The 26,499-nt window shown below is 35.3% G+C and overlaps 1 protein-coding gene across 6 annotated transcripts in view; it reads left to right on the top strand.

Annotated features, from left to right (window-relative positions):
• PAN3 (poly(A) specific ribonuclease subunit PAN3) overlaps positions 1–26,499 on the top strand; it is a 139,309-nt gene that overhangs the window by 33,666 nt on the left and 79,144 nt on the right. For 4 of the 6 annotated variants that reach the window (XM_037166860.2, XM_037166859.2, XM_037166858.2 and 1 more), the window contains exon 5: positions 8,573–8,734. The exons of the other annotated variants lie outside the window; for them this stretch is intronic. In XM_037166860.2, the coding sequence (XP_037022755.2) occupies positions 8,573–8,734 (162 nt within the window). The remainder of the gene's footprint in view (positions 1–8,572; positions 8,735–26,499) is intronic. 6 annotated transcript variants of the gene reach the window in all.

The raw sequence follows: 26,499 nt of genomic DNA, 5'->3' as shown, positions 1-26,499 counted from the left end.
TTCATATCCTTGTCATTTTATAAGAAAAAATCCCTATTGTTTAAATTTGATTACTGGTGCTGTTGAACTTCTCTCTTGTGTTGTAGTGTTTCTTTCATGTCCTTTGCTCATTTTCTGTTGGGCTATCCTTTTTTAAATTCATTGTTAGCTCTTTGTATATTTGATTTAAGCCACTTCTGTCCGATGTTTTAGTGTATTCCCCCCTTTTGTTTTTGTCTTGAATTTTACCTTGCTGTCAGTTTTGAATACCATACTTATTCTGATTATCTTTTATTAAGTACATTTAGAAAAAGCAAAACATTAAGCTCCTTTTTGTTAAAATAACACCTTAATTCCCTGTTTGATAAGTGTGTGATTTTTGAATTGAAAGGGCTGTCATTGTTTTATGTAAATGAATTTACTATCATTTTTGTTGCTAGTAATCTATAGTAATCAACTTCCCTAGCAAATGGGCATGTTCTTTTTTTCCCTGCATTTTAATTGTCAGAGTTATGGTTTACCTCCACTCCGGCTATTCTTTTCTTAAAATGCTATGCAAGTAACATTAGATTTAAACTTGTTTTAAAATCCAATAGTTCCCATAAACAAAGGCTCAGTTTTGAATGAATTAGAGTACTCCATGTTGAACTTCCAGGATTAAGTTTAGATAAAGATATGCTTTATCTAAACAAATTAAGAGTTCAGTTATGTACTTTCTGTACTTCATTTTAATTGGTTCTTTGTCTGTAGTTACTTCTTGCTTTTGTTATGAAAGGGCTTTCCAAGTTTATGATTGAAAAGGAATTTTCTGTTGATTTTTAAAAAGATCTCATGAGAGATTTTTATTTCGGAGGCTTCTTTTTTTAAGTGTGTGGTGCTTTAGTGTTTGATACTTTATTACCATATTTAAACACCTGTACTGAAACAGCATGCCTTTTATGTATAATATGTAATGTTGTCTAGTTTTAACTTTGGGAATTTTGAGTTAGTTTTTACCTTATAGTGATAGTTCAGTAAAACCTATGGTGCATTTACCACTTGGACTTGGAAACTAGTAGGTCATTCTGAGATTATCCGGTGAGCTTCTGTACATCCAGCTCTGATGGTTGCATTTACGAAGTATAGTAGCTGATAGTAAGAACTTGGCATCACTGGTGATTCTCCCCATTTTCCTGGGAAGTAGGGGTTAGGAATGAATTTGCAGAGATGAAATTAGGATTCTTACCCACAAACATGTTAGCTTGCATTTTAAGCTAAATTTAACCAGAACTATGTAATTTTCCCCAACTCCGTTTAATTCCCAAGATTTGTTCTCCTTGCATTTTGAAAATGAGGAGGGAGAGCTGCTTAAGTTATTTCTTCGAAGTCTCTGAGTTATTGTTTCTCCTTGATCTCATCCATGCCAGTTCGATTCAAAGAGAGATTGATTCATTTAGGAATTTCAGTCATTTTAGGACTAGCTGGAATAATGTTCAGATTATAATAGGTTAAGGAATATTATAGAAGGTGGAATAGATTTCTTGAAATTGAAGGCAGAATTCCAGAGTTAAGAGTACAAGCTCTGGAGCCCAATCTTATGTTAGTTGTGAGATTATGGGCAAGTTATTTTAACCTCTTCTAAACTTCATTTTTTTTTGTCTGTGAAGTTGGTATTACAGTAGAATCATTCTCATAGAATTATGAGTATTAAGTATATTAATGGGTATAAAATGCTTGGCATAGTGCCTTGTGCTTGTCACATGGTGGTGGTTGTTACACTCTTCTATTGCTTATGACTCTGTAATTTAGAAACAGGTTTATTTGTTTGAATGTAAGATTAATTTGATTAACCACTACCATAGTTTAAGTTCAGTTATAGTAAAGTGCGTTTTGAAGATACTCAACTTGAAGATTAAATTTAAGCAAGGATACACATATAAAGAAATCAGAAGGGAACATTTTCTTAATCAGTGAATAGACATTTTAGCATGGTGGTTGGTTTTGATAAGGGGCTAAAATTCATATAAAAACTTTTATGATTATTACAGTTGATAGTTTATTGTGGAAATAACTTTCATGACTTAAACAAACATTTTATTCACTTTCAGTTAAAATATTTTAATAAGTTGGCATGGTATTTTATTTCCTCATATCTTGTATTCTGGTTCCATTCTGAAGCAAAAGAATAAAAGAATTTGCAGTTTGGTGTTTCAGTTCTTTAGGAATTAAATGTAGTCTTGCTTGTTTAGCAGCAGTATACCAGCTGGTCATTTTTAATGACAAAATGCCATTGTAACATTGAAGTTTTAAGAACAGAAGTAATGACTATTTTGTAGGTTTTCTTAAATATACATAGATAACACTGTGGTACTTTGGAACTTCTCCCCCAGGCTCTGATTCACAGTAGAGATTAAAAATACTGTGTGTGTGTGTTTGTATCCTGTTCTGCTATATTTGATATAATTCATGTCATTGTTTACTTAGCAGTATCCTCTCTTTTCATTGTCTCATTCTTTACATGATTTGTGTATTAACTTCATAAAATAAAAAGCCTTTTTTATTTATAGATGCTTACTTATCCATGAATCTTTAATAGTGACAGTCTGTTTTTCCATAGACTTATTTTTTGTAGACATACTCACCCACCCACCACATCCTAATATTGTCTCTATTTAAAAAATGAAAATATAAGGAACGTAATATACAGGGTCTGGCAGAAGTAACACCATTGAGTGTGGTTGGTAGGCTACATGAATGTCTCACATGAGATGGACAGTGTTAGAACATTTAACCTAAAATGTCACTTGGTGTGCTTGAGTGGGATATTGTTATGTTACAGAATTACATGCTTATGATTTGTAATAAAAGATTTGGTATAGATTACCAGCAGGGAATTTTTTGTGCTGGACCCTGTATTTTTGTGAAAGGCCCATGGGTTATGATAATTCTTGGGTTTACTATTCTAAATTAATTAGGTGTAGGAGCCATTAAAATCCAGGTGTTTTAACACACCAAATAAATTAATAAATTAGGTAGAGGTATTTCTGATTATATGGAAATTAATTTATTTGATTTAAAAGATTGAAATGGTTTTCATTATTTTAGGGTCTTATTTTTCCAGTGAGTTTACATTGACCACTGATGGCTAATGGAATTATTACTTATATTTATTTCTCATCATTAAAAATATTGTAAAATATCAGAATATTTACTTAATTGAGGGAAGAGCATTGGGAACCAGAAGAGGCTATAAAAGAAGTGCAGGTTTATTTTCAAATAAATATATAGTAAATTATAGGCAGAGGTTACTATTAGTGTGGACCCTTGGGAGTGGCAGGAAGTAGGTTGCTGAGTTGTTACTGGAAAAGATAATGAATGAATATAGTCATTAAGCACTATTTGAAGGGAGATAATATTTCATATATGGGTACTGCTGTTTTCCATGTAAGCGAAGATATTCTAATTCAGAAAATGCAAATCATTTTAAAGTATTATATTTATAGTAACTTTAAATCATATTGTTTTAGACTACAGATAGTGAAAGCACAGTTGCTATGTTTTGGACGTCCAAAGGAGATTCTTCAAAATCAAAGCCTTGGAAACTTTTTGTCACAGGATAACAGTTTGATTTCTCTCATTTATTACTAATGATAGATCATGTAATATAGCATATGGTTGGTATGAAGCATTGTAGAGATGAGGTTGTTTTACAGTTTTACTAAAAGAATTGTGCACTGAAAATTGGTCTGTTACTTGCTAGCTTTAACTACATTTTCTATACAAACAGTGTTTATAGGCTTTTCTTTTGTTAGACTGAATTTTTAGCGGAAACAATAGAGCTTATCATTATTTTTCTAGGAAGAGCAAAAAGCCTTATGCTGAAATGTTGAGTGAATGAATGAAAAAAGGTGTGTGTGTGTGTGTGTGTGTGTGTAATTAAAGCAGTCCTAAAAATTAGCTTTTATTGTTCTTTGACATAGACTAAAGATTTATCTTATTTTTTTAGGAGTGAGAGTAGATTTCCCTTAGTCCTAAACCACTAGCATGGGGTTTTACAAATTAGGGCAAAGATTTTCAGAGAGCCAGGGCTTTAGGGGCTGTCAGTAATGGTCTTGAAGGCTCTAAGTATCTTGGTCAAGATATAAGAAGTTGGGTTGTAGAACTATTGTACCGCTGTTCCTTTTTATCTTGGAGGGTGACCCCAGTTTCCATTTGCACTACTAGTTGTTTCTTATCTAGGTCTTTTTCTCCGACATTCTCTAGAACCTTACTTCTCAAAGTGTGGACACCAGACCAGCAACACTAGCAGTCTTGGGAGCTTTTTGGAAATTCAGAATCTCGGACTTCATACTAAGCCTACTGAAATAGAACATTTATTTTAACAAGATCTCTATGATTCATATGTTGTTACAGTTTGAGAAATACTAATCTAGAATACACCCTCAGACTTTTTTTGCTATTGAAAACTTTTGTTTAAGCCCAAAGTTTTTTTAAATGCCCAATAAAAAGGGTAAGGTAAAAGTTTTTTTCAACTACTATATTCTTATACAGTTTTTTTAGATTTTGTGAAGAATGATAAAAAATTAGTCACTTTTGCAGTGAATCTTGAGACTTAAAGTAAAAACTATATATATGAGAGAGAGAGCATGTGTGCGAGCACAAGTTGCAGGCTCTGCTGTATATTTTACCATGGGAAGAAAAAGAGACTGGGAACTTTGATGTACAGTACTGACTTACAGGGAGGTGGAACAGAAAAGTTGGTTATTTACCAATAGGATGTGGCATTCTGAAATGCTTGCACTTTATAATAACTAGCAGGCTGGACTGACAGGGCTATGAAAGGAGAATTAATAAGGGAATCTATCTATCTGTCTGTCTGTCTGTCTATCTATCTACTTGACCATTGCATTCTCAAGATTGGTCTAGGAGAGAATTGCTGGAAGTTAAGGGAAAGGGAAGTGGAACGGTTGCTTTTATTGGTTCTGGATCTTATAGAACACAGAAAACATTACAGGGTTAACTTTAGGGATAAGCAAATATTTCCCATAAAATTTTGTGTGCCCCTTCTTGTTTTTTCACCTTCCATTTGTTTTCTCCATTTTCCTCAGTTCCCAACCATTTTTGTTTTAATCCTCACTTGAGGATATGTTTACTCATTTGAGAGAGAAAAAGAGCAAGAGAGAGAGACAGACAGACAGACAGATATCGATGAGAGAGAGAAACATCCCATTGGTTGCCTCCCGCACATTCCTGACTGGGAATCAGACCTGTAACCTTTTTGTGAACAGGATGATGCTCCAAACAAGTGAGCCACCCAGCCAGGGCCCCAGCAGTTGATTTTAACCTAGCAGATCTTCCTCCAACCGTTAGCTCTCTATTCCCCATTTCAGTTTCCTGAGTTTTCAGATTCTTTAGCTAGACCAGTGATTCACAGATGGGGACCATTTTGATTTTCCAAGTTGACATTGAAGATACAAGAGGTATTTTTGGCTGTCATAACTGGGAGTTTGGTACTACTGGCATCATGGGTAGAGGCCAGGGATACTGCTAGACATCTTACAATGCACAGTACAGTCCCTCACAACAAAGAATTATCCGGAGTTTATTGCTCTCTCACTTCAATTATTGTCAGAGTGCAGTAATTTGTCTCCCTGTTTCCAGTTTAATTCCCATTAAGTTTTCAAGAGTTTCTGGCATCCATGGTATGAAGTATAAACTCCTTGCCATAGGATATAAAGCAGTTTAAGGGTTTTTTCTTTTTATTGCTTTCAAGCCTCATCTTTTGCTTTTAAGATTGTTTCTCTACTAATAGTAGACTCAACATACACATTATTTTGTAGCCTGTAATGCATTATCTGTCTATCGATCTATCTATCTAGGCACAGCTTAGTACTCCTTGAAAATTTCTCAGGTATTTACCTTCTCTTTAAAGCCTTTGTCTCTGCCCTGTTGGCACCTTGATTATATATGCGTGCATTGTATCACAGTGAATATGTTCTGGTTGCATGACTTTGTTACCCACTAGATTATATCCTCTTTTTGAGGGAAAGGTGTGTGCCTTGTCACCATTGTATTCCAAGTACTTAGAACAGTTCCTGATACAAAGTAGGCTCTTAAATGTTTAGTTGAAAATATGTTTTTTCTCCAAGGATAACAGCAGTTCAGATAATTTTGAAATTTGTTTGCAAGTGAGATTTTACTATAATTTAATTTCTGTGCAATGAGACTTCTATGTTTAATCTTTCTGCCTCACCATCATACTTTGTATTGCTGCCTTCTTTTCAGATGTCATTTTGTCTTCTGAAGCTTATGGTATTTTCAATGCTATTTGATACCTTATGTCATAACCATTCAGTATCACATAGGAGTAGACTTTAATCACTGGCTATTTATTGAAGAAACTTAAATCTATAATGGCATATGTTTGGAGATCTTATCTAAAAGAAAAAATCTTAGGGTAATTATAGGTTTTGGGGGAGATGGGGAAGAGTGGGAGGAGTGATGAATTCTTCTTTGAAAAAACAAGAAACATATAATGGAAGCTGTTAGGGAAGGAGGACGACACACTCGATTTATTTAAAACTCTTTTTCCATGTAGCTTAATGCCCTGCAATAAGAAAATAAGTTGTTCTAATTGTAATTTTCGGGTCAAAAAGCAAGTCTGAGTTTGTGAAGGAACTTAGTTACAGGAGAATATTTAGAGCATTAATTCTCTTGCTTTCAAATAAATGACTGGCATTTAGGTGTCCTGTTTGACGAGTTGTGATTTTGTTAAATAAGTATCCTTCAATGTGTTGAACTTTTCTGATAGTTTGAATAAACTTTAGTCCCTACATTTTCTAAAATACAAATTTTGAAATTAGCGAAGGCTTAATTAAGGTTATTTTTGCTGTGTATTAAGTCTTTGTAATTGTGAGATGTTACTAGAAATAACTTGCTTTAAAATTTCCATTTGCAATGTGACTATGAAATCTACATGTTTATCCTCATCTACAAAAGTTGCTTGTGATGAGACAGAGGATAATTGATTTGGCCTATCAGTGCATAGAGGTGGAGTTGTTTTACCCTCATCGAACTTTATCCATGCCTATAATTATTATGTATGTAGGTAGACTAGTTGCCTTTCTTATGAAAGTTTAATCTCTTTTCTCTCCTTAAACCAAAGAAGAGGGCTATTTGTGGACTGGAGAATCTAAAATACATAGAACAACTTCCATAGGCATAATTTACATGGTCATTTTGAAATTTTGAAATCAAGTATTTTCTTCAAATTGGTTATATTTTTCAGTATTTTTATACTGGAAAAATTATTTTTTTATGTATTTTCCGTATTTCTCCAGTTATGACACATTTTATGAAAAGAGTTAACTTAGTTATTTGCTTCAACAAGCTTATGACAGAGCAACGAGTAAACATAGATTTTTAAAATTTCAGGTCTTAAATTAGATATCTTCCCAGGAATGTATCAGTATTCCTTAAAGGGAGCACGCACACACACACACACACACTCTCTCTCTCTCTCTCACACACACACACACACACACACACTCACACGTTCCCTTTAAGATTCAGTTTGGTGTAACTTTGCTACAGTTAAATGAAGTATGATGGTGGAAACTATTATTAACTTGCACACAATAAAAAAACCTGGACCACTAAGATTGTTTACTAACTTTATTATGTTAGCCAGTGAATTTATGCTTTTATTGGATAATTTATTACCAATCTGTTCAAATTACTGAGATTGATAAGACCAATTATATATATATATATATCCTGATATTTTTTATAAAGATTTTATTTTTTTGGGGGGGGGAGGAGGGAGGGAGAAAGAGAGGGAGAGAAACGTTGATGTAAGAGAGAAACATCCATCACTTGCCTCTGGTATGCACCCCCAAATGGGGACTGAACCTGTAACCCAGGCATGTGCCCTGACTGGGAATTGAACTGGCGACCTTTTGCTGTACAAGATGACGCCCAACCAACAGAGTTACACCAATCAGGGCTGAGATGATTTCTTTTCATTGAGTATCTTCAGTTGAATGCCCACTTCAGATAGAATGAATGGTACTCTGATCTACTGTGCACAGAGTTTTAAAAATTAAAAATACTCCATTCTTTAGGAATTAGCCTCTTCTTTAAAGCGAGGTAGTTCCCAGTAGGAAGTAAGACAGTGAGATGGGGAGCAGAAAATGGTATAGTTGGAGAAATTTTTTACGTGTATTTTGTGCCCTTGAAGCTATTTCTTCATATTGCAGTGAGAATAGGTAAGTGCCAGTGGAAAAAATTTGCAAAGCATTTACTTTGCTGATAAGTTAATTTCTGTTTATTAAGGTGTTATTAACTCAGATCATAATGCATTTCTCTAAAACATCTGTTGCTTTATATTATAATATTGCTGTTAAGCCTGTTAGGACTGTGGGTTTTTTGGAGGCATGTGTTGGGGGCGGGGGTGGGAAATAGTGGGTGGTGATAAGGACATTAGAAGAACTGTTTTAGCAATTTAATTGTTTTCTATTCCACCATTCCAGATATCTTCTTTGTTAGTTATGCTAGTTTAGATTAGTGTGGGGGATGTTAGGAGTGGCCTGGTTTCTTTCCTTCTTTTTCCTAGCCAAGGAAGTATCGCCTGGGGATGCTGGAGGAGAGGCTAGTTCCGATGGGATCAAAGGCGCGAAAAGGAAAGAACCCTATTGGCTGCCTTGCTGACAGGTGTAAATCAGGAGTACCCATCAATATGGTTTGGTGGAACAGAGTCACAGAAAACAATTTACAGGTAAAAATAATTTTACTGGACATTTTTTGAAAGTGAATATCTTGGCTGCTTTCTGTGTCTTTGGGGTGGTGGGTGTGATATTGGGTAGCTTAGAAGAGACATTTAAGTGAGGTTAGTGGCCCATTAATCAACTAAATGATTTTGTTTGGTGGGTTTTTGAGTTTTCTCTGCTTTTAGATTTTTCTGTTCTTTTATTAAATTTAGTTTTTTCCTTTTGGATCTTGTTAACAGTTGAGTTTAATTATTTTTAATACACAGTTATTCAGGATATTACATTGAAAAGTGATATTACAGAATTAATTATAGAAAATCTTATTTGTTTAGAATTTGAACAACAGGAAGCTTGGTATTTTGTATTTTTGTACATGTTTACTAGGAAATAAGAACTGTGAACAAACTTGTCCAGTGTTTTCTCTAAAACCACCTTCAGTAGTATGTTATGTGGTAATTATAGATACATTCCAGTCTGTGACTCTGCCTTATCAGTCAGTGCTAAATAATGAAAATGAATTTTTATAACTCAAAGGCTAGCTTTGGTGTAGAATTCTAAAGTACCTATAAAAATAATTGAATTATCTTCAATTTGGTTATATTCTTATTTTTCAAAATTGGTGGTTGTATAATATAGATCTATTGATCAAAATTCAATTTAGTTGGAAGTAGAATATTTTTCCTTTCTGAGTAAAGTGGTATCTTTAATAATTAATTGCTAGCAAAAAGACTGTAATCCCACATACACATACCACACACTGAAAAGGTAAAACAAAGCTAAAAACTTTGTTTTTTTTTTCTGTCAACAACCTTGTATTATGAAACTGTTCCACAATATTTTGGTCTGTTCAGTATTCATACTTGAGCAATACCTGTATTGCTTTGGATACAGAAATAAAGAATTATTCTAAATATTGCAAAATATGGTATTTGCCAAACTGAAATTTTGGTAGCAAATATAAAGATAGACTGGTATGGGGGGGGTCCACATAATCATATACTTAAAATTTTGGTGTAAAGTTCTGGATGTATGAGTTATGAATTGCAATATAGACGACCCTATTTTTGTTTTGAGATCAGGAGAGAAATTTGATATGGTGTGTTAGAATTATTTTTCAGTTTTAAAAGGAAAGCCTGAAAATAAATTGGACCTGAACTATATAAGAATAGATATAAGTGGAACTGGAATTGCTTGTAATAGGTTGGTTGTAGAGTGAAACACTGATAAATACAAAGGTACAGAACCATTCAACCTCCACAGCTGCCCATGCCCCTGTCCCCTTATCTCAGTGGCAGTTTTCAGTTACCTCTTTTTAGCACAGCTTGAAAAATTGTTAGGTTAGTATAAGAATATATGCTCAAATTATGCTTAGTTTTTAATTAAAACAGCTAGTAATACATTTGCTCTCAGTGTGAGAGAGATTGACTTGCTGATACCTGAATCTGTTATTTCAAATAACTACTATTATGCTTCAAATAATTCTTTTAAGAACAGGAGGAATCCCTGTTAATTTGGTCTAATATTGGAGGGGCAGCAATACCTCACATTGTGTCTCAAGTCAAAGTGCTGAAAATACCCATCTAGTTTGGTCTTCATCACTGTCTTTGTGGATTCCTAAATTGGGTATTTGGTGTTGCTTATCTTTTTTCATATTGGGGTTTTTAATCTTGTATAAGAAAAATAATTTATATATATCGATTCTATACCAATATTTTTTAGTTCTGTATGATGTTTACTTTTTTATATTATATGTCTTCACATAAACTAAAGGATTATATAGCCAGATATATTAATATTCCTGGTTTCGTTTGTTTCCTTTAAAACTTAGGTCTTCTCAGTCCTAAGGTCAGAGAAAGTTTATCTATATTTTATTTGTCATTATAGCTATGTTTCTTAAATGGTTCCTTTGTGCTAGGCATTGTGCTAAGTTCTTTACATATATTGTCTCTTTGGTCTTGTTATTAATACCTTTGGGACAAATATTGCTGTTAAGTATTTTCAAATAAGTTAAATAACATTAAGGTTAAGCAGTAGTTAGTAGAGAAGAATGGAAATTTTAATGCATTCTTATCACACTTCAAAATTCTGCATTTCTGTGTGATAGAGCTCTAGTTATATTAGAAATTTAATTGGTTTAATTATCTAACAGGATAATTGAACCTTTTTGAGGATGAGAAAGCCTAGTTTTCCAGGTATGAACTATGTCTTATATTTGCAGTATTTGTAAGGCTAGCTTTTTTTCCTTTTGAGGTATATTTTTCTCAGGGATCATTAACTACTTTTCTTTCTGGAACTTGAAATATTTCTTTACATTGACTTCTTAATCTTGATCTAACATCTTTAGAAGTATTTCCACTGTTGAAAACAAAAGAAAAGCGAACCAAACAGTCCCCCCAAAAACCACACCTTAAAGCAATAATAACAAAAAAAATCTTTCTCTGAAAGTTTCTACCTGTATTTTTCATAATTGCATTTATTTTCTTCAGTACTGGATTTCTTTTAAGAGCCATGATCCCCAACCTTTTAGTGCCTAATGATCTCTTTATTTATTTCCTAGCAAAAAAATCTCATAATGTAGAAGAACTGTCCACCAAACATACATTTATAAAACAGTGATTCATGCTTTCATTCTAAAAAATCTATAATATGCTAATTAGGGAATCAAAGAAACTATTTTTCTTAGTTTTTTGTGGGTTGGTAGAAGATAAATTTGGTTTTCATATGGCTATTTGAAATGCTGATAATGCCCTGGTCTCCTATGTGAATTTCATAGTTGGGGACTCTTTGAATAGTTTCAAGCTTTTCTATGATTTTTTTTACCAGTCATTTATTCCTTCACTGTCTGTGGAATGGTACCACCAAAATTTTGCTAAAACTGCTCTCAGAGTTTGTCAGAGATCTTCTTAATTAGTAAATTGAATAGTTTTATTTAACACTTGATATGGCTGTTTTTTGTTTGTGAAACTTTCCTCTTTACAGTCTTATGTTTTACTTTTATATTTTTAATTATATTTTATTGGTTATGCTATTACAGTCCCAATTTTTCACCCTTTGCCCTCTTCCACCCAGCACCTCCCACTTCCTCAGGTACTCTCCACACCATTGTACATGTCCATGGATTATGCGTGTAAGTTCTTTACTCCATTTCCTGTATACTCTATATACTACATATAGAGTATATAGTATATAGAGATATACTCTATAGAGTATATAGTATATAGAGATATACTCTATAGAGTATATAGTATATATAGTATATAGTATAGTATGTAGAGATATACTGTGCTCTATATCCCCATGGCTATTCTGTAACTACCTATTTATACTTAATTCCCTCCCCCCTTCACCCATTCTCCCTACCCTCCTCCCATCTGGCAACCATCAAAATGCTGTTTAGATCCATGGTTTTGTCTCTGTTCTTGTTTGTTTAGTTTGTTTTTTAGATTCAGTTATTGATAGATATGTATTTAAGCCATTTTATTGTTCAGTTTTGATCTTTTTTTCCTTAGATAAGTCCCTTTAACATTTCTTATAATAATGGTTTGGTGATGATGAACTCCTTTAGTTTTTTTCTTATCTGGGAAGCTCTTTATCTGCCCTTTGATTCTATATGGTAGCTTTGCTGGGTAGAGCAATCTTGGCTGTAGGTCCCTGGTTTTCATGACTTTGAGTATTTCTTACTAACCTCTTCTAGCCTTCAAAGTTTCCTTTGAGAAATCAGCTGGAAGTCTTATGGGAACTCCCCTGTAGGTAACTAACTTATTTTCTCTTGCTGCTGTTAAGATTTGCTCTTTATCTTTAACCTGTGGCATTTTAATATGATGTGTCTTGGGAGTGAGCCTGTTTGTATCCATCTTGTTGGTACGCTCTCTGCTTCATGTACATGTCTACTTCCTTCATCAAGTTAGGGAAGTTTTCTTTCATTATATTTTCAAATGGATTTTCCATTATCTTGCTCCTTCTCTTCTCCTCGTATCCCTGTGATGCGAATGTTGGACCTCTTAAAGTTGTCCCAGAGGCTGTTTATACTATCCTTATTTTTTTGGATTCTTTTCTCTTCTTCTTGTTCTGCATGTTTGTTTTTGCTTCCTTATGTCCCAAATCATTGATTGGATTCTCAGCTTCATCCACTCTATTGTTGCTTCCCTGTAAATTGTTATTTTAATTAGTGAATCCTTTGTTTCTAACCAGATCTTTTTTATGCTTTTGAGGTCCTCACTAAGTTATCCTTATAACCAGTGTTTTGAACTCTGCATCTGATAGATTGCTTATCTCTGTTTTGTTTACTTCTTTTTCTGGTTTCTGATCTGTTCTTTCATTTGGGCTGTATTTCTTTGACGCCTCATTCTGGAAGCCTCCCTATGTTTGTTTCTATGTATTAGGTAGAGTTGCTGTGACTTTCTGTGTTGGTAGTGTTGCCGAGTCTAGTAGGTGTCCTGGCACAGCCTCCCTATCACCCAAACTGGGTTCTTGAGGTTCTCCCTTCATGTGGGCTGAGTACACCTTCCTCTTGTAGTTGAGCCTTGGTTGCTGTTGGCAGATCAATAGAAGGGATTTTTCCATGCCAGTCAGCTGCAAGGACTGTCTGTGACCATTGTCCACCAACCTCTGCCCTCTGTGGAGGATCAGCTGTGCAGGGGCAGAACAGTAAATGCTCTGATGTGGTCTGTGGTTGTCCACTGGGTGCTTAGGCTCTGGGGTTTCCCAGGTGGTCCAGGCCAAGGTCAGCCCCCACTTGTGTTCTGCCCAGGGCCATCTGCATAAGCTGCAAAGCAATCTTAGATGGCTGCTACTTGTGCTGGGCTTGGAGATTCCCAGGTGAAGCCAAATTGTGAATCTAGTATGGCCGCTGCTATTGCCATGCCCGGGGCCACTTAATGAGAGGTATAGGGTAGTGGGGGCTTGGGGGCTAACTGAGGCCAGCTGTTGCTTGTTTGATAGGATTTAGGAAACGTGAGCCATGACCAACCATATGGAAAATGCACTGTTAAGATCTTGGGTGGGCCTCTAAGCTGGGTGGGAAGGGGTCTGGGATTTCCAGGGTGGGGCAAATAGTGTTAGCCAGGTTGATGGAATCTCAGATAATGGCACCTGCCTGCTGGCTCTGTGAGGGAAGGGTTCAGAAAAGGGTCAGTGACCTCTATCTGCTTTTCTGTCTGGGAGAAAGCTGTCCCCTAGCTCCTACCTTGATGCTAGACACATCATTCAGTTCTTCCCTGTATGCCACTGTGCTGGAGCTCAGAGGGAGTGAGTCTGAGTAAGTCCGTGTGTGGGTTCTTTAAGGGGAACTGTTTGGGACTCCAGAAGATTCTCTACCAACTCAATTCCCATTGGTTTTTGCAGTCAGAAGTTATAGGGGCTTCTCTTTCTGGCACTGGAACCCTGGGCTAGGGGACCTGGTGTGGGGCTGGGACTCCTTGCTTCAGGAGATATCCCTCCTGAATTTTTATCTGCTACCCATGGATGCGGGACCAGCCTGTTGCGCATCTCTGCCCTTCCTACCATTCCGGATGGATGTGGTTTCTCTAATTCTGTAGTTCTCAGCCTTCCATTCAACTTGATTTCTGGTAGTTCTGAGGGATTGTGGTTGTGTAAAGAGGCGAGCCATGTTTACCTATTCTGCTGTCTTGAGCAGAAGTGTGCATTTAAAATATTTTTTTCTTTTATTGATGTAGAGAGAGGAATTGAGGGAGAAAGGGAGAGAAACATTGATGTGGGACAGAGAAACATCCGTCGGTTGTCTCTTGCACGTGCCCTGACTGGGGGGCTGAACCCACGACCCAGGCATGTACTCTGACTGGGAATTGAACCAGCAACCTTTTGGTTTTCTGGACTATGCCCGACCAACTGAGCCATACCGGCCAGGGCTCCTCTTTGCGTTCATGTCTGTTTCATCTTGGCTCCATGTGAGCTCCTTTTCTTGGTTTGTTCTTTGCTTTCCTCTGTATGCCTAAGATTCTTAAAATTTTATTTCTATTAGTTCTGTCTTCTGTGTCAAGACCCCCATTTTTCCTTCTTGTGATACCTTTACATGTAGAGACACTATTTCACTATCACTGCAAATTTGACATGTAAGCTGACTGTAGTTTTCTGTTCTTCCCAATCTACTGCTTTTTAAAATATTCTCTTATATTTCTTCTTTAATTAATGTCTTTATCTTCCTAGTCACTGAGGCTGTGTTACATGACTCTTTCCCATTATCACTCACACTCTGCCTTTTATTATGAGAAGGGAACTGAAAAGCAGTACAGTGGGCAGGCTTCATTTGCCCTCGTATTAAGGCTTTACCACAATAATGTCATTATCCACATTTGTCGAATACAGAAATGGCAGTTTAGAAAGTCCTCATCGTTAGTAAGAAATAGAGCTGGGATTCTAGTTCACGTCTGTTTTATTTTAAATCTTTACATTTTCCTACTATATCATCCACCTCTAATCCGTGTGCTTTAAAATTTTGTAGTATTCTTCTCTTCACTTTTGTTAACACTCCTGACTAGTTTATACCTTAAGTGTATGTTCATCTGAATAATTTTTGTCAGTTCCTTTCAGGATCTGTTCTGCCTTTCTAGGGCTGTATCTCTAACCATCTACACATATTAAATTGTAATCATACGGAATCTTTCATACCTAATGTAATATGAAATACATCGTCAGTTCTCTGTTATGTACCTTTGTATCGCCACTGTTGTTAACTGAACCTGAAAAAAATATTTCCTCTTTTCCTTCAAGAGTTAGCTCAGATGCTACCTTCTCTGTGAATACTTGCTCAAACACTACAAATCAACATTTCCCCCCTATTTCCACATACTTGGTGTTAACAATTATTTCATTGTGTTTTATATTGTTTGCTTACCTTTTGTCTTTTCCCACTGGATTGTAATTATTTGAAAATAGGCATGTGTTTACTATTTTTGTTCCCTTAAGGTATTTTGCTTGCCTCTAAATGTTGCTAATTTGCTTTTTTTAGGTAATATCTGCTATTTGTGACAATTTATTTTAAGGCTTTTATGTATTATTAAAGAATCCATGATAGGTTTTCTGGAGTTTATAGCCACCATATGTTACCAGTGCTTAGTTTTATTATCACAACTGACTTAGAACATAGGATGGTAACTTCTTTTGAAATGTCAAGGATTTTTTTTTTTTTAAATCCTCACCTAAGACATACTTCCATGGTTAAAGAGGGGAAGAGTGGGGGAGAGAGAGGGAGAGAAACATTGATGTGAGAGAAACATTGATCAGTTGCTTCTCATATGCACTTGGACCAGGGACTGAACCCACAACCCAGGCATGTTCCTTGACCAGGTTTCAAACCCCTGACCCTTTGGTCCACAGGATGACACTGCAGTGAACTGAGGTAATACTGGCCAGGTGGATCTTTTATTTTTTAAAATGTAAAAGTTAACATTGTCCAAGTATTCTTGATATTTTTCAATTTTCTGAGCCTGATAGTAGTCTTACAAACTTCTTGACAGAGTTGTTAAGGGACAGAGCTTCTCTGTTTTGTATTTTTTCCATGATCTCTGCCCATCACCTAGTAGATGGTAGAGAGAAGGTCATCTAAGACGCCATATCAACACTACTATATTTCATGTACTGCAAATTTACTTTATCTTTTCTCAGTCTCTGCCTAGGATGTTTACCCATCTCTCTACCTGATCAATCTCTATGTGAATTCAGGATTTTTCATTTATGTAAAGTTCAAATGCTGTTGTTCAGGTTTGAAATATTTTATCACCTACCTTTCCAAATTGTGAGGATTCAGTTTTCCAAGAACATAGTAGACATTAAATACATGTCCATTCCTCTAGTTTTACCTTATCACTCCAAGGCTGGTCTTTGTTTATACTTATTTAGGGTGCTAGCTGTCAGTAAGTTATGTTGAGATATATGTGGCATCATGGTGTAGAATGAGGCAGTGGCAATTACCTTTCAGGGCCTCACATTTTAATGTTGATGCATTGGAATATTTTTAAAAAATTAAAATGCTTTTTTTTTGAGGGAATAGTGCTGTATTCCCATCCTTCATATAGGAATTAGGTGTCAACTCGAGTGGAAGGATGGAAAATGCATTCTTTTGTAAATGTCTCAGGATCTTTCACGTTAAGATTTACCTAAAAATAGTGGCATCTTAAGTAAAATTGTATTCATTCGTCTCAGACCTTTGGAAATACTGTGGTTACGAATCATAAATTTTAGTATTACTGTTGTTTTAGCTTAACCCCAATATGGTGTAACTGTATGAGAAGAACTATTGGGTGTATTAGGAAATTCATACTTGTCAACACCTCTTTCAATAGTGTTTTTTCCTCTTGTTGTCTGTTGAAATGGCCTTTATTTTAAGAGGTGTTTAATTACAAGAATGCTCACATTAAAATCTCTTGATGCAAAAATTGTCCTGTAAATTCTGGTTGTTTGTTACCGTACTTTTTTAAGGTCCCAGAGAGGTTTTGTAAACTTACTGGGTGTGCTTGAATCTTGGTTACTTGTGAGTTTTGGGTGTTTTTTTTTTTTTTTTTCAGGTGATTTCTAGTCTCTAGGCCTCAGATAATGGGATCATTTGGGTTTTAGATGGAATGGATTGGAATGTATAAGGGTGAATGAAGCTTCAACCCATCTACTCAGAGTTTCTCAATACTTTGAAAAGCTAAAAAACTCTGGTGCAGCTAAAATGGAGTTACTATATAGTACTACTTTCTGACCTCCATCTCACCTCAGAACCTCTTCTTTTTCTCCTGTTCTTAATCTTTAATCTCTTAAAACCTACTCAGCACTTCTCTTCACTTTTGAGTAAATGACTTGTGTTCTTGAGAAGTGGGGGAAAAGTCATTGAGAAAGAATTGCCTCATGCATTAGCTTTCTACATATGTAGAACATTTTCGATTGTACCTTTGCTACTGTTTTCCTGATCAGACAAAGGGGTGTTCCTTTACTATATGCTATATGCTTTAGAACCTGTCTTTATTCCTTCTGGCAATTTGTTCCATTTCCTACCCCTTTTCAGTTTTAGACAGTCTCTCCCTTGACATGCCATGGTGAAGTTTCACCCATTCTGGAAGCACCAGAACCAAGGAACCAAGGAATGCTTCATGAGGAAATGTTCTGTGGTCAGTGCATTTGGGAAACTGATACAGTTGGAGAAAATCTTATTGTCATTAGTTATTGTCACTGCTTTTTCACCTTTCATTTATCCCTTAATTCCTAGCATTTTGCCTTTCAATATGGCCACTGTACAAATTCTTTTGATAAGGTTATCTGACTACCAAATATAACAGTTCTTATTTGACTGCTGTTCCATTTGACATTGTTGTCCATTCCTCAGTTCTTGAAACTTCTGTTCTCTTTTCTTAGACTGTTCTTGGTCAATATATTTTATTATTCTCCCAGTCCTCTATTCTCACTCATTCTAAATATTAGCTTCTTTTAAATATATCTATATGGCATAAGACTTTAAATCCAACATATGTACAGTGAATACTACATCTTTTCTTTCAGACCGATTCTTTCATTTCATTTACATACATCTGCACATGGTCATTCACAAGTATATGCCCACTATTTGTCTTGATTACTGATAACCACACAGTTATTTAATTTTTGATCTCTTGACTCTCCCATATTCCTTATTGGGCATATTCTTTATCCACTAAGATTTATTGATTGTGATACTTTGAAATTGTCTTCACTTTTAATATCACTAAGTTGTGATTTAGGCCTACCTTTATTTTTTTATCTGGACTATTATTATTATAGTCTCTTATCTGGTTCCCTGCTAATGGTCTTATCTTTCAAACTACTACCTGGGTAATTATGTGGATTTGCTTCTAGTTTCTGTTATCTGTTTTTTGTCATTAGAACAAAATCCACATATTTTAGAAAGGTATTTAAGGTATCTCCCTCCTGATTACTGCAGCAGACCTACTGAACTATGTGGGGTACCATGCTCTTTCTACTGCTGCCTTTGAACACTCACTTTGGTTGGTGTGCCAATCTCTCTTTCTTGACTCAGCAAACCTGACTTTTAAGATTCAGTTCAAACATATGGTCTTATGATCTAATTAGCCAGCTTTAAGCATTAGAAACACAACTTTTCTCTAGAATTTACATTGCTCTGATAAATGGATATGTAACTTGTCTTGTAGGACAGTTTAAGTCACACTATTGATAGTTAATATTTTTGATATGTGGATGTTCTGAGCTTTGGGGGTATGGAATTGGGTTCAGGGCACATTCTATACCTGTGGAATGCCCATTCTGTGAACGTCTAGAACACAGTGGCTATGCTTTATATATCTTCTCCATGATGCCCACCACAGTGTCTTATGTGTTAGCTATTCAAATGATTGACTTTATGAACCCAGATTAAAGATTAGCTGGTGAGATGAGTCTGACCTAATATTAGTTCTCAAATTTTATGTTTTCTACATTTTCTTAAATTTTTGTTTGTTACAGTTGCATGGCAAAATATAATTATGGGAAAATATTTGAAAAGTCTTAATATATGTTAACTTTTGTGATTGAATTGGTTATATGAATAACCAGTCCCCTGTCCCCCTTCCCTCTGGCAACCATCAGTTCTATTCTCCATATCTATGAGTCTGTTTCAATTATGTTTGTTTCTTTATTTTGTTCTTTAGATTCCACATATAAGTGAAATGATGTGGTATTTGTCTTTCTCTGACTTACTACACTTAACACAATACCCTCTAGGTCTTGCTCTCGCAAATGGTAAGATTTCCTTCTTTTTTATGGCCAAGTAATATTTCATTGTATAATGTACCACAACTTTTTTTATCTATTCATCTACTGATGAGCACATAATATGCTTCTATAATTTGGCTATTGTAAATAATGTGGCAATGAACATAGGTGTGTATATATTCTTTCAAGTTAGCATTTCAGATTTCTTCTGAAATACACCCAAAAGTAGAATTGCTGGGTCTTAAGGACCCTCCATACTGTTTACCACAGTGACTGCCACCAGTTTGCATTTCCACTAACAGTGCAGTAGGGTTCCCTTTTGTCTACATCCTTGTTAGTAATTGTTGTTTGTTGATTTATCGATGATAGCCATTCTGACAGGTCTGAGGGGATACCTAGTTGTAGTTTAATTTGTGTTTCTCTGCTGTCAATCCACATGATTATTAATGGCTACACAATATTGAATGTATCATGATCCACATAACCGTATTCTGACTGATAGACATTGTAGTTACTTCCTTTTTAAAAAATTCTAAATAAAAATGTGATAAATTAAAAAAATGTTTACTTGATTGATTTTCTCCTTAGCTATAATTCCTAGATGTAGGAGTACTAGGTCAAAGGTCATTTTTATTTTTAAATTTTGATGCATACTATCAAACTATCCTCAAGAATAATGTTCATAGTATTACTTATTTTTGACAAACTTTGTAAAGGGTGAACTAATGAGTATTAGTATTACAGGAGTCTTGGAAATTTATGTGCCAGTAATTTTAAGCTATTATATATAATTACCTTATGCTGACTTAATGAAAATGCTGACTTCATGAAAATTTTTCTGTTTAATTCTACCATAGGATAAAGTTCTTATTACTAATTGATTTTCATTTGGCAGGTTCTAGCATTACACATGCTACATTCCGTTAAGATAGTCAAATTATGAATAGGAGAACTTGTATTTAAAAGAACACTTCTGTAAATCTCTTAGAAGCCCAAGTAATCAGCTTTCTTTGACTGGTTTCATCAGTTTGATTCTGGTTTATTTAGAATACTATATTTTCTTTATTGGGCATTTTTCAGAGGACCCAGTTTGCTTCAGAAAATTTGTTAATTGTGATATTAGACTAATTTCAAAGTAGTAGTGGTATTTAAGTGTGAAATTTTATAAGATGAACCATGACAGATTTTAAATAGGTGAGTTTCGGAATAACTCAGAAGTAGATTATATTTTGATGATAAATGACCACATTTGGCTGTGCTTGAAATCTGGGGAAATAACCTATTAAATTTTTAAAAATTGTAGAAATGTGAACTTGGAGGTTCTGGTTAGCCATTTGACTTCTTCTTTTTGTCTCACCCTGTTCCTCTTTATTCTGTTTTGTTTATGAACATTGAAGACTAGTAAAAATAGCACTGAACAGGGCTGGTCTTGATACCCATGGGTCTCATCTTTTTACACTTTTTTAGATCATTTTATCAAGGTAAAATACTTGCCTATTCCTTCCCTTCTCCAGCATTGTCAGTCTCCCCTCTTCTACTTTCCCAAATAATCACTGCTTTTTGCTGTTGCCAAGACGCCCCCCTGGCACACGCTCACATCGTTACACACACACACACACACACACACACACACACACACCCTCCCCCCCCCAACACTTGCTTACCTATTTTGGACTTATATCTTTTGAATTAATCTCAACTAGGCTCCTTTGCCATTCCAGAGAGGGAAGACTAGTAGTGAAGATGGGAGATTAGAGATGCAGGTTTTAGAAAAAATTAGATAAGGTTAAGATTAATATTTACATTTGATTTCCCAATTTTAAAAATTGATTTAATTCAGTCAAGGTCAGTGGAGACTTGACATGGTCAGTCTGATTGGATGTCAGCAGTAAAGCAACTAAATAAAACTTTACTTCAGTTTCTTTCTCTCCACTTTCCTTTTTCTTTTCTCCTTCTCTTCCCCTCTTTTTCTGCTTTCTCTCTTACTGTATTTTATCCTGGCTGAAAAGTGAAAGGTGGATAACAGTCATGCAAGATGAGTTGAGCTGGTCCATTGAGATGATGTTGTGGTTAATCTGAGTAGAGAGGATGGTAACTTAGAGTAGGGTGCTGACAGCGAAATGAGTAGAAATTGTTAAATTTGAGAACTATTTAGGATGTAGAATAGACTCCATGACCTGCTGCTGCAAAGACATCTGCATTATCAGAAGGATAGTTACTTGTGACATAATTTATCTGATCTAGAAAGAGATGATATAGAAAGGAAAACAAGAGTGGATAAGGAAAGTGAGCTTTATAAGGAGGTAATTTATTTGCTCACAAATTGTTTGAAATGATTATTGCAAAGGACCACTTTTTACTGCTGTCTGTGATCTAACTGAAACACAAGGTGTTGGTGAATTTTTATATGTCAGTAACTTAAGATCACATCAGGAATACCTCATGTTTTGAAAACATCACCATTAGATTTATCTTGTGGCCAAGACAGAAGAACAAGGATAGGTCTTCTTTCCAGAAATAGAAAAAAAAACCTGAACAAAATATATAAAAGAACAGTTTTCAAGACTAGAGATACTAGGCATGGGAGGAATCTGATCCCTGATTGGTGGAAAACAGATGAGGTGAGCTCATTACTCCAGCCTACTGCCTGAAGAGAGTTTTCCAGACTTGGTGCCTGGAGAAGGAACTCAGGTGGAGCCTGTCTAATTGAGGATGCCAAACTGGAAGTTCACGGAGACTGAGGTGGCTATAGTTCATAACAGAAAGTAGTGGAGAGGAGGGAACTCATACTCAGAGAGAATTTGGACACTTGCAGATGTGTCCCGTAAGTCTTTAGCTGAATATTGATCAGAAGATAGGAGTGAGCAGGCTGCTTGAACTATAAGAAGAAATATCTGAAAAGATCATAGGAAATAATTCTCAGAGCTTATATAAGGCCAAAAATAGTTCCTGTTCTTGCCAGCTGACATGGAAAACATAATTCATGAAGCATCAAATAGGCTAATGGGTGGTTTTTTGCTTCAGTATTAGGGCCAAATTAGCCTTAGAATAAATGCTGCCCTAGTCTCTCCTAATAAAGCTTAAAGCAATACTTCAAAGGATCAGACTAAGTTTTAAGCAGTCTGACTGCAGTGAAAGAGCAAAATTGAAGATTTGTAGGAATAAAGAAAACTCAGCATCCAACAGGCTAAAAGTAACAATATTTGGCATCAATAAAAAATTAGCAGATATGCAAAGTAGGAAAATTGGATTCATGAAGAAAAGAAAATGTAATCAATTAAAAATGACCTAGGAATGTCACATCAATAGAGTAAGAACATCAAGCCAGTTTTATAACTATATTCAATATGTTCAGGAAGCTAGAGGAAAGATTAAACATGTTAGTATAGAGAGTTTAAAATCCAAATTGAACTTCTAAAATTTAAAACTATAATATATGAAATGAAAAAAATATTGAATGGAATTAATGGCAGATTAGACATTGCATAAGAAAAGATGAGTAAACTTGAAGGCATAGCAATAGAAGCTATATAAAAAAACAGAACGTGAGCTGTGGAATAACTTGAAGCATTCTAACACTCTTGTATTTGGAGTCCCTGAGCCAGGGGAAAGAGGGATGGGTGCATAGAACAAATATTTTAAGAAATGATGGGCAAGTGTCTTTTAAATTGAATAAAAACTGTAAACGTACAGATCCAAGAAGCACAAAGAATCATGGGAAAAACATAAAACTACACCAAGGCACACCAAATAAGAGCCAGAGAAAAAAAATATCCATTTTTGAGTAAGAAAGATACAAATGGCAGCATATTTCTTGTTGGTTGCAATGCTGTCCAGAAGACCATTGAGCAATATCTTTATAATATAGGAAGTAAAAATATTTCAACTTAGAATTCTGGTCTTGGGGAAAATATCTTATAAGAATGAAATCAAATGCGTGCATGTAAGACTGGTAAAATCCAAGTAAGAATACTGTAGTTATGTGAAATTATTTTTGGGGAAAGATAGTGAAGGGTACTATTTCTTGTGAGCCTTAAGTTACTTCAAAAAATTTTTTAAAATATTAAAAAACATACTTTTTCAGATATACAAGAATTGAAAGGAATCACCATCAGCAGAAGTATACTTCAATAGATGTTAAGATATTAAAAGAAGTACTTTAGGCAAAGGAAAACAATACCCTATAAAAATCTAGATTTATATAAAGAAACGAAGAGTACTAGAAATAGTAACTGCATGAGTAAATAGTCATGCACTGCTGAATGGTGGGAATACATTCTGAGAAACAAATTATTAGACAATTTTGTCTTTTTGTGATCATAGATTGCACTTACCCAAACCTAGATGGTGCTACTACACATGTAGGCTATAACATATAGCTTATTGCTTCTAGGCAGTAAGCTATTGTATGGTGCATTATTGTACAGTACAACATGAGATTAAGTCAAGTACAAGAGAGAATTATGCAGTCAAGAGACATGGTAAACACTAGACATAAGAGACTATTGCTGGTGTAAAAAGCAAACCTTTACAAGGAACTTTTTATAGCCTAGTGATAAAATGCAGTATAGTAAATACCCAAGCCAGTAACAATTGTTTATTATTATTATCAAGTATTGTATACTGTACACAATTGTACATGCCACACTTTTATGTGCCTGGCTGCACAGCAGGTTTGTTTAGCCCAGTGTCACCATAAGCATGTATGTGAGTGCTGTGTTGTGCTATGATGTTTTGGTATAACTAACTAGTCCGATAGGAATTTTTCTGCTCAATTTTAATCTTTGGGAACACTGTCATATAAGCAGTCTTTTGTTGACCAAAATAGTATGTAACTGTATAGGAAACTTTCCTTCTTACTATTTAAGTCAAAGCAAAAATAGTAACTGTATTTTAGAGTTTATAACATATGTATAAATAAAATATTTAACAGTAGCACAAAGTCTGCAAGGGGAGAAATGGTAGTATACTATTGTAAGCTTGTTATAGTATATCTGCAGTAGTTTAAGACTATGATAGTCAATATTATGGACTGAATTGTGTCTTTCCAATATTTTTATGTTTAAGCCCTAATCCTTAATGTGACTATATGTGGAAATGGGACCTTCAGTATGGTAATTAAGCTTCACTGTGGTCTTAAAGTTGGGACCCTAATCTGGTTACTGGCATCCTTAGAAGATAGCAAATAACCAGGTGCATGTGCACTGGAAAGGGCCTGTTGCTATGAGAACACTCATAGCAAGAAGATGGCTGTCTGAAAGCCAAGGAGAGAGGCTTCAGAAGAAAGCAGCACTTCCTGCACCCTGGTCTTGGATTCCTACCTTCAGTTTCTGTTAAGTGACTCAGTGTGTGCTATTTTGTTATGGCTCTAGCAGCCTAAGACAGTCGCTGATATGTACTTTAAAAACAAAGACAACTACCACAGTAATAGAGAGCTAAGCTAATAAGAGAGAGGGGATACAACTTAGTAAAAGTATCAGTTGATCCCAAAGAAGGCAGAAAAAGGAATTGGGGAAAAAGGAACAGAAGAAACAAATAGAAAACAAATAGGAAGATGGTAGGTAGATTTAAACCCAAGCAAATCAGTAATCATATTAAATATAAGTAGTCTAAACATCCCAAGAAAAAGGCAGAGATTTTCAGATTGGATTTAGGAATATTGAACAAGATCCAACTATAGAAAACTGATAAGAAATTTACATTAAACATAATTACAGAAATAGAGTAAAAGTAATACCTTAACCTAGTCAAAAGAAAACTGGGATGGCTATATTCATATCAGGCAAAGTAGATTTTAGAGTAGAAACTATTACCATGGAAAAAGTATCATTTGATAAAGGGGACATGGGTATACCACTTTTAAATGTTTATGCACTGAGGAATAGGGTTAATAAAAATAGGAGGCAAAGACTAAATAGAATTGCAAGGAGACACAGAGAAACAATGCTAGGAATTTTAATACTCCATTTAAAAATATATTTATTTATTTTTAGAGAGAGTGGAAGGTAGGGAGAAACAGTGAGAGAAACATTGGTCGCCAGGCTTCCTCATGCCCCCAGCAGGGACCTGGCCCATGACCCAGGCATGTGCCCTTATGGGGGATCAAGCCAGCCACCCTTTGGTCTGTAGGACAGCACCCAACCCACCAAGCCACACCAATCAGGGCAGTACTCTACTTTCAATAAAAGAAAAAGAGACAGAAAATCAGTAAGGAAATGAGAGATTTGAACGATGCTAACTACCAGTTTGATATTTATGGAACACTGTGTGCCCTACAATAACTTAAAACATTTTTTTTTTCAAGTACACTTGGGATATTGACTAAGACGGACCAATAGAATAAGTCTCAATAAATTTAAAGAGAAGCAAACCACACAAATATGTTCTCTGATCACGATGAAATTAAATTAGGAATCAGTAGGAGAAAGATCTTTGGGAACTCCTCAAGTATTTGGAAACTGAATTACATATTTTAAATTACTCATGGGTCAAAGAAGAAGTAGAAGGGGAAATTAGCCCTGACCCGCATGGCTCACTGGGTTAGGCATCATCCCACAAGGCACAGAGAGAAGGCTCGTAAGTTTGATTCCCAGTCAGGACACATGCCTGGGTTGTGGGCCAAATCCCCAGTTGGGGGTGTTCGAGAGGCCACATATCAATGTCTCTCTTGCACATTGATGTTTCTCTCCCTTTCTTTCTCTCTTTATTCCCCTCTCTAAAAATCAATAAAAATCTTTTTTTTAAAGGGAAATTAGAAAGTATTTGAACTGAATGAAAATATGTCAAAAGTTTGGGGGTCCCACTAAAGCAGTAATCAGAGGGAAATTTAGTGCTTTCACTAAAAGCCTATGTCAGAAAAGGACAGATGTTCTCAGATCAGTGCTCTCAAGCTTCCACCTAAAAAACTAGGAAAAGAAAAACAAATTAAAGCCAAAGAAAGCATAAGAAATAATTAAGGTCAAAGCAGAAATAAGAAGAAACAAAAACAATGGAGAAAAAAGGAAACCCAAAACTGGTTCTTTGAAAAGATCAGTAAAATTGGTAAATAGCTACCTGGAATGAGTAAGAAAAA

The sequence above is a fragment of the Artibeus jamaicensis genome, unplaced genomic scaffold (assembly GCF_021234435.1).
Source record: "Artibeus jamaicensis isolate MK-2021 breed Jamaican fruit bat unplaced genomic scaffold, CSHL_Jam_final contig_793, whole genome shotgun sequence".
Taxonomy (NCBI): Eukaryota; Metazoa; Chordata; class Mammalia; order Chiroptera; family Phyllostomidae; genus Artibeus; species Artibeus jamaicensis.
Note: the sequence above shows the minus strand (reverse complement) of the source record. Positions and strands in the feature narration are given on the sequence as shown.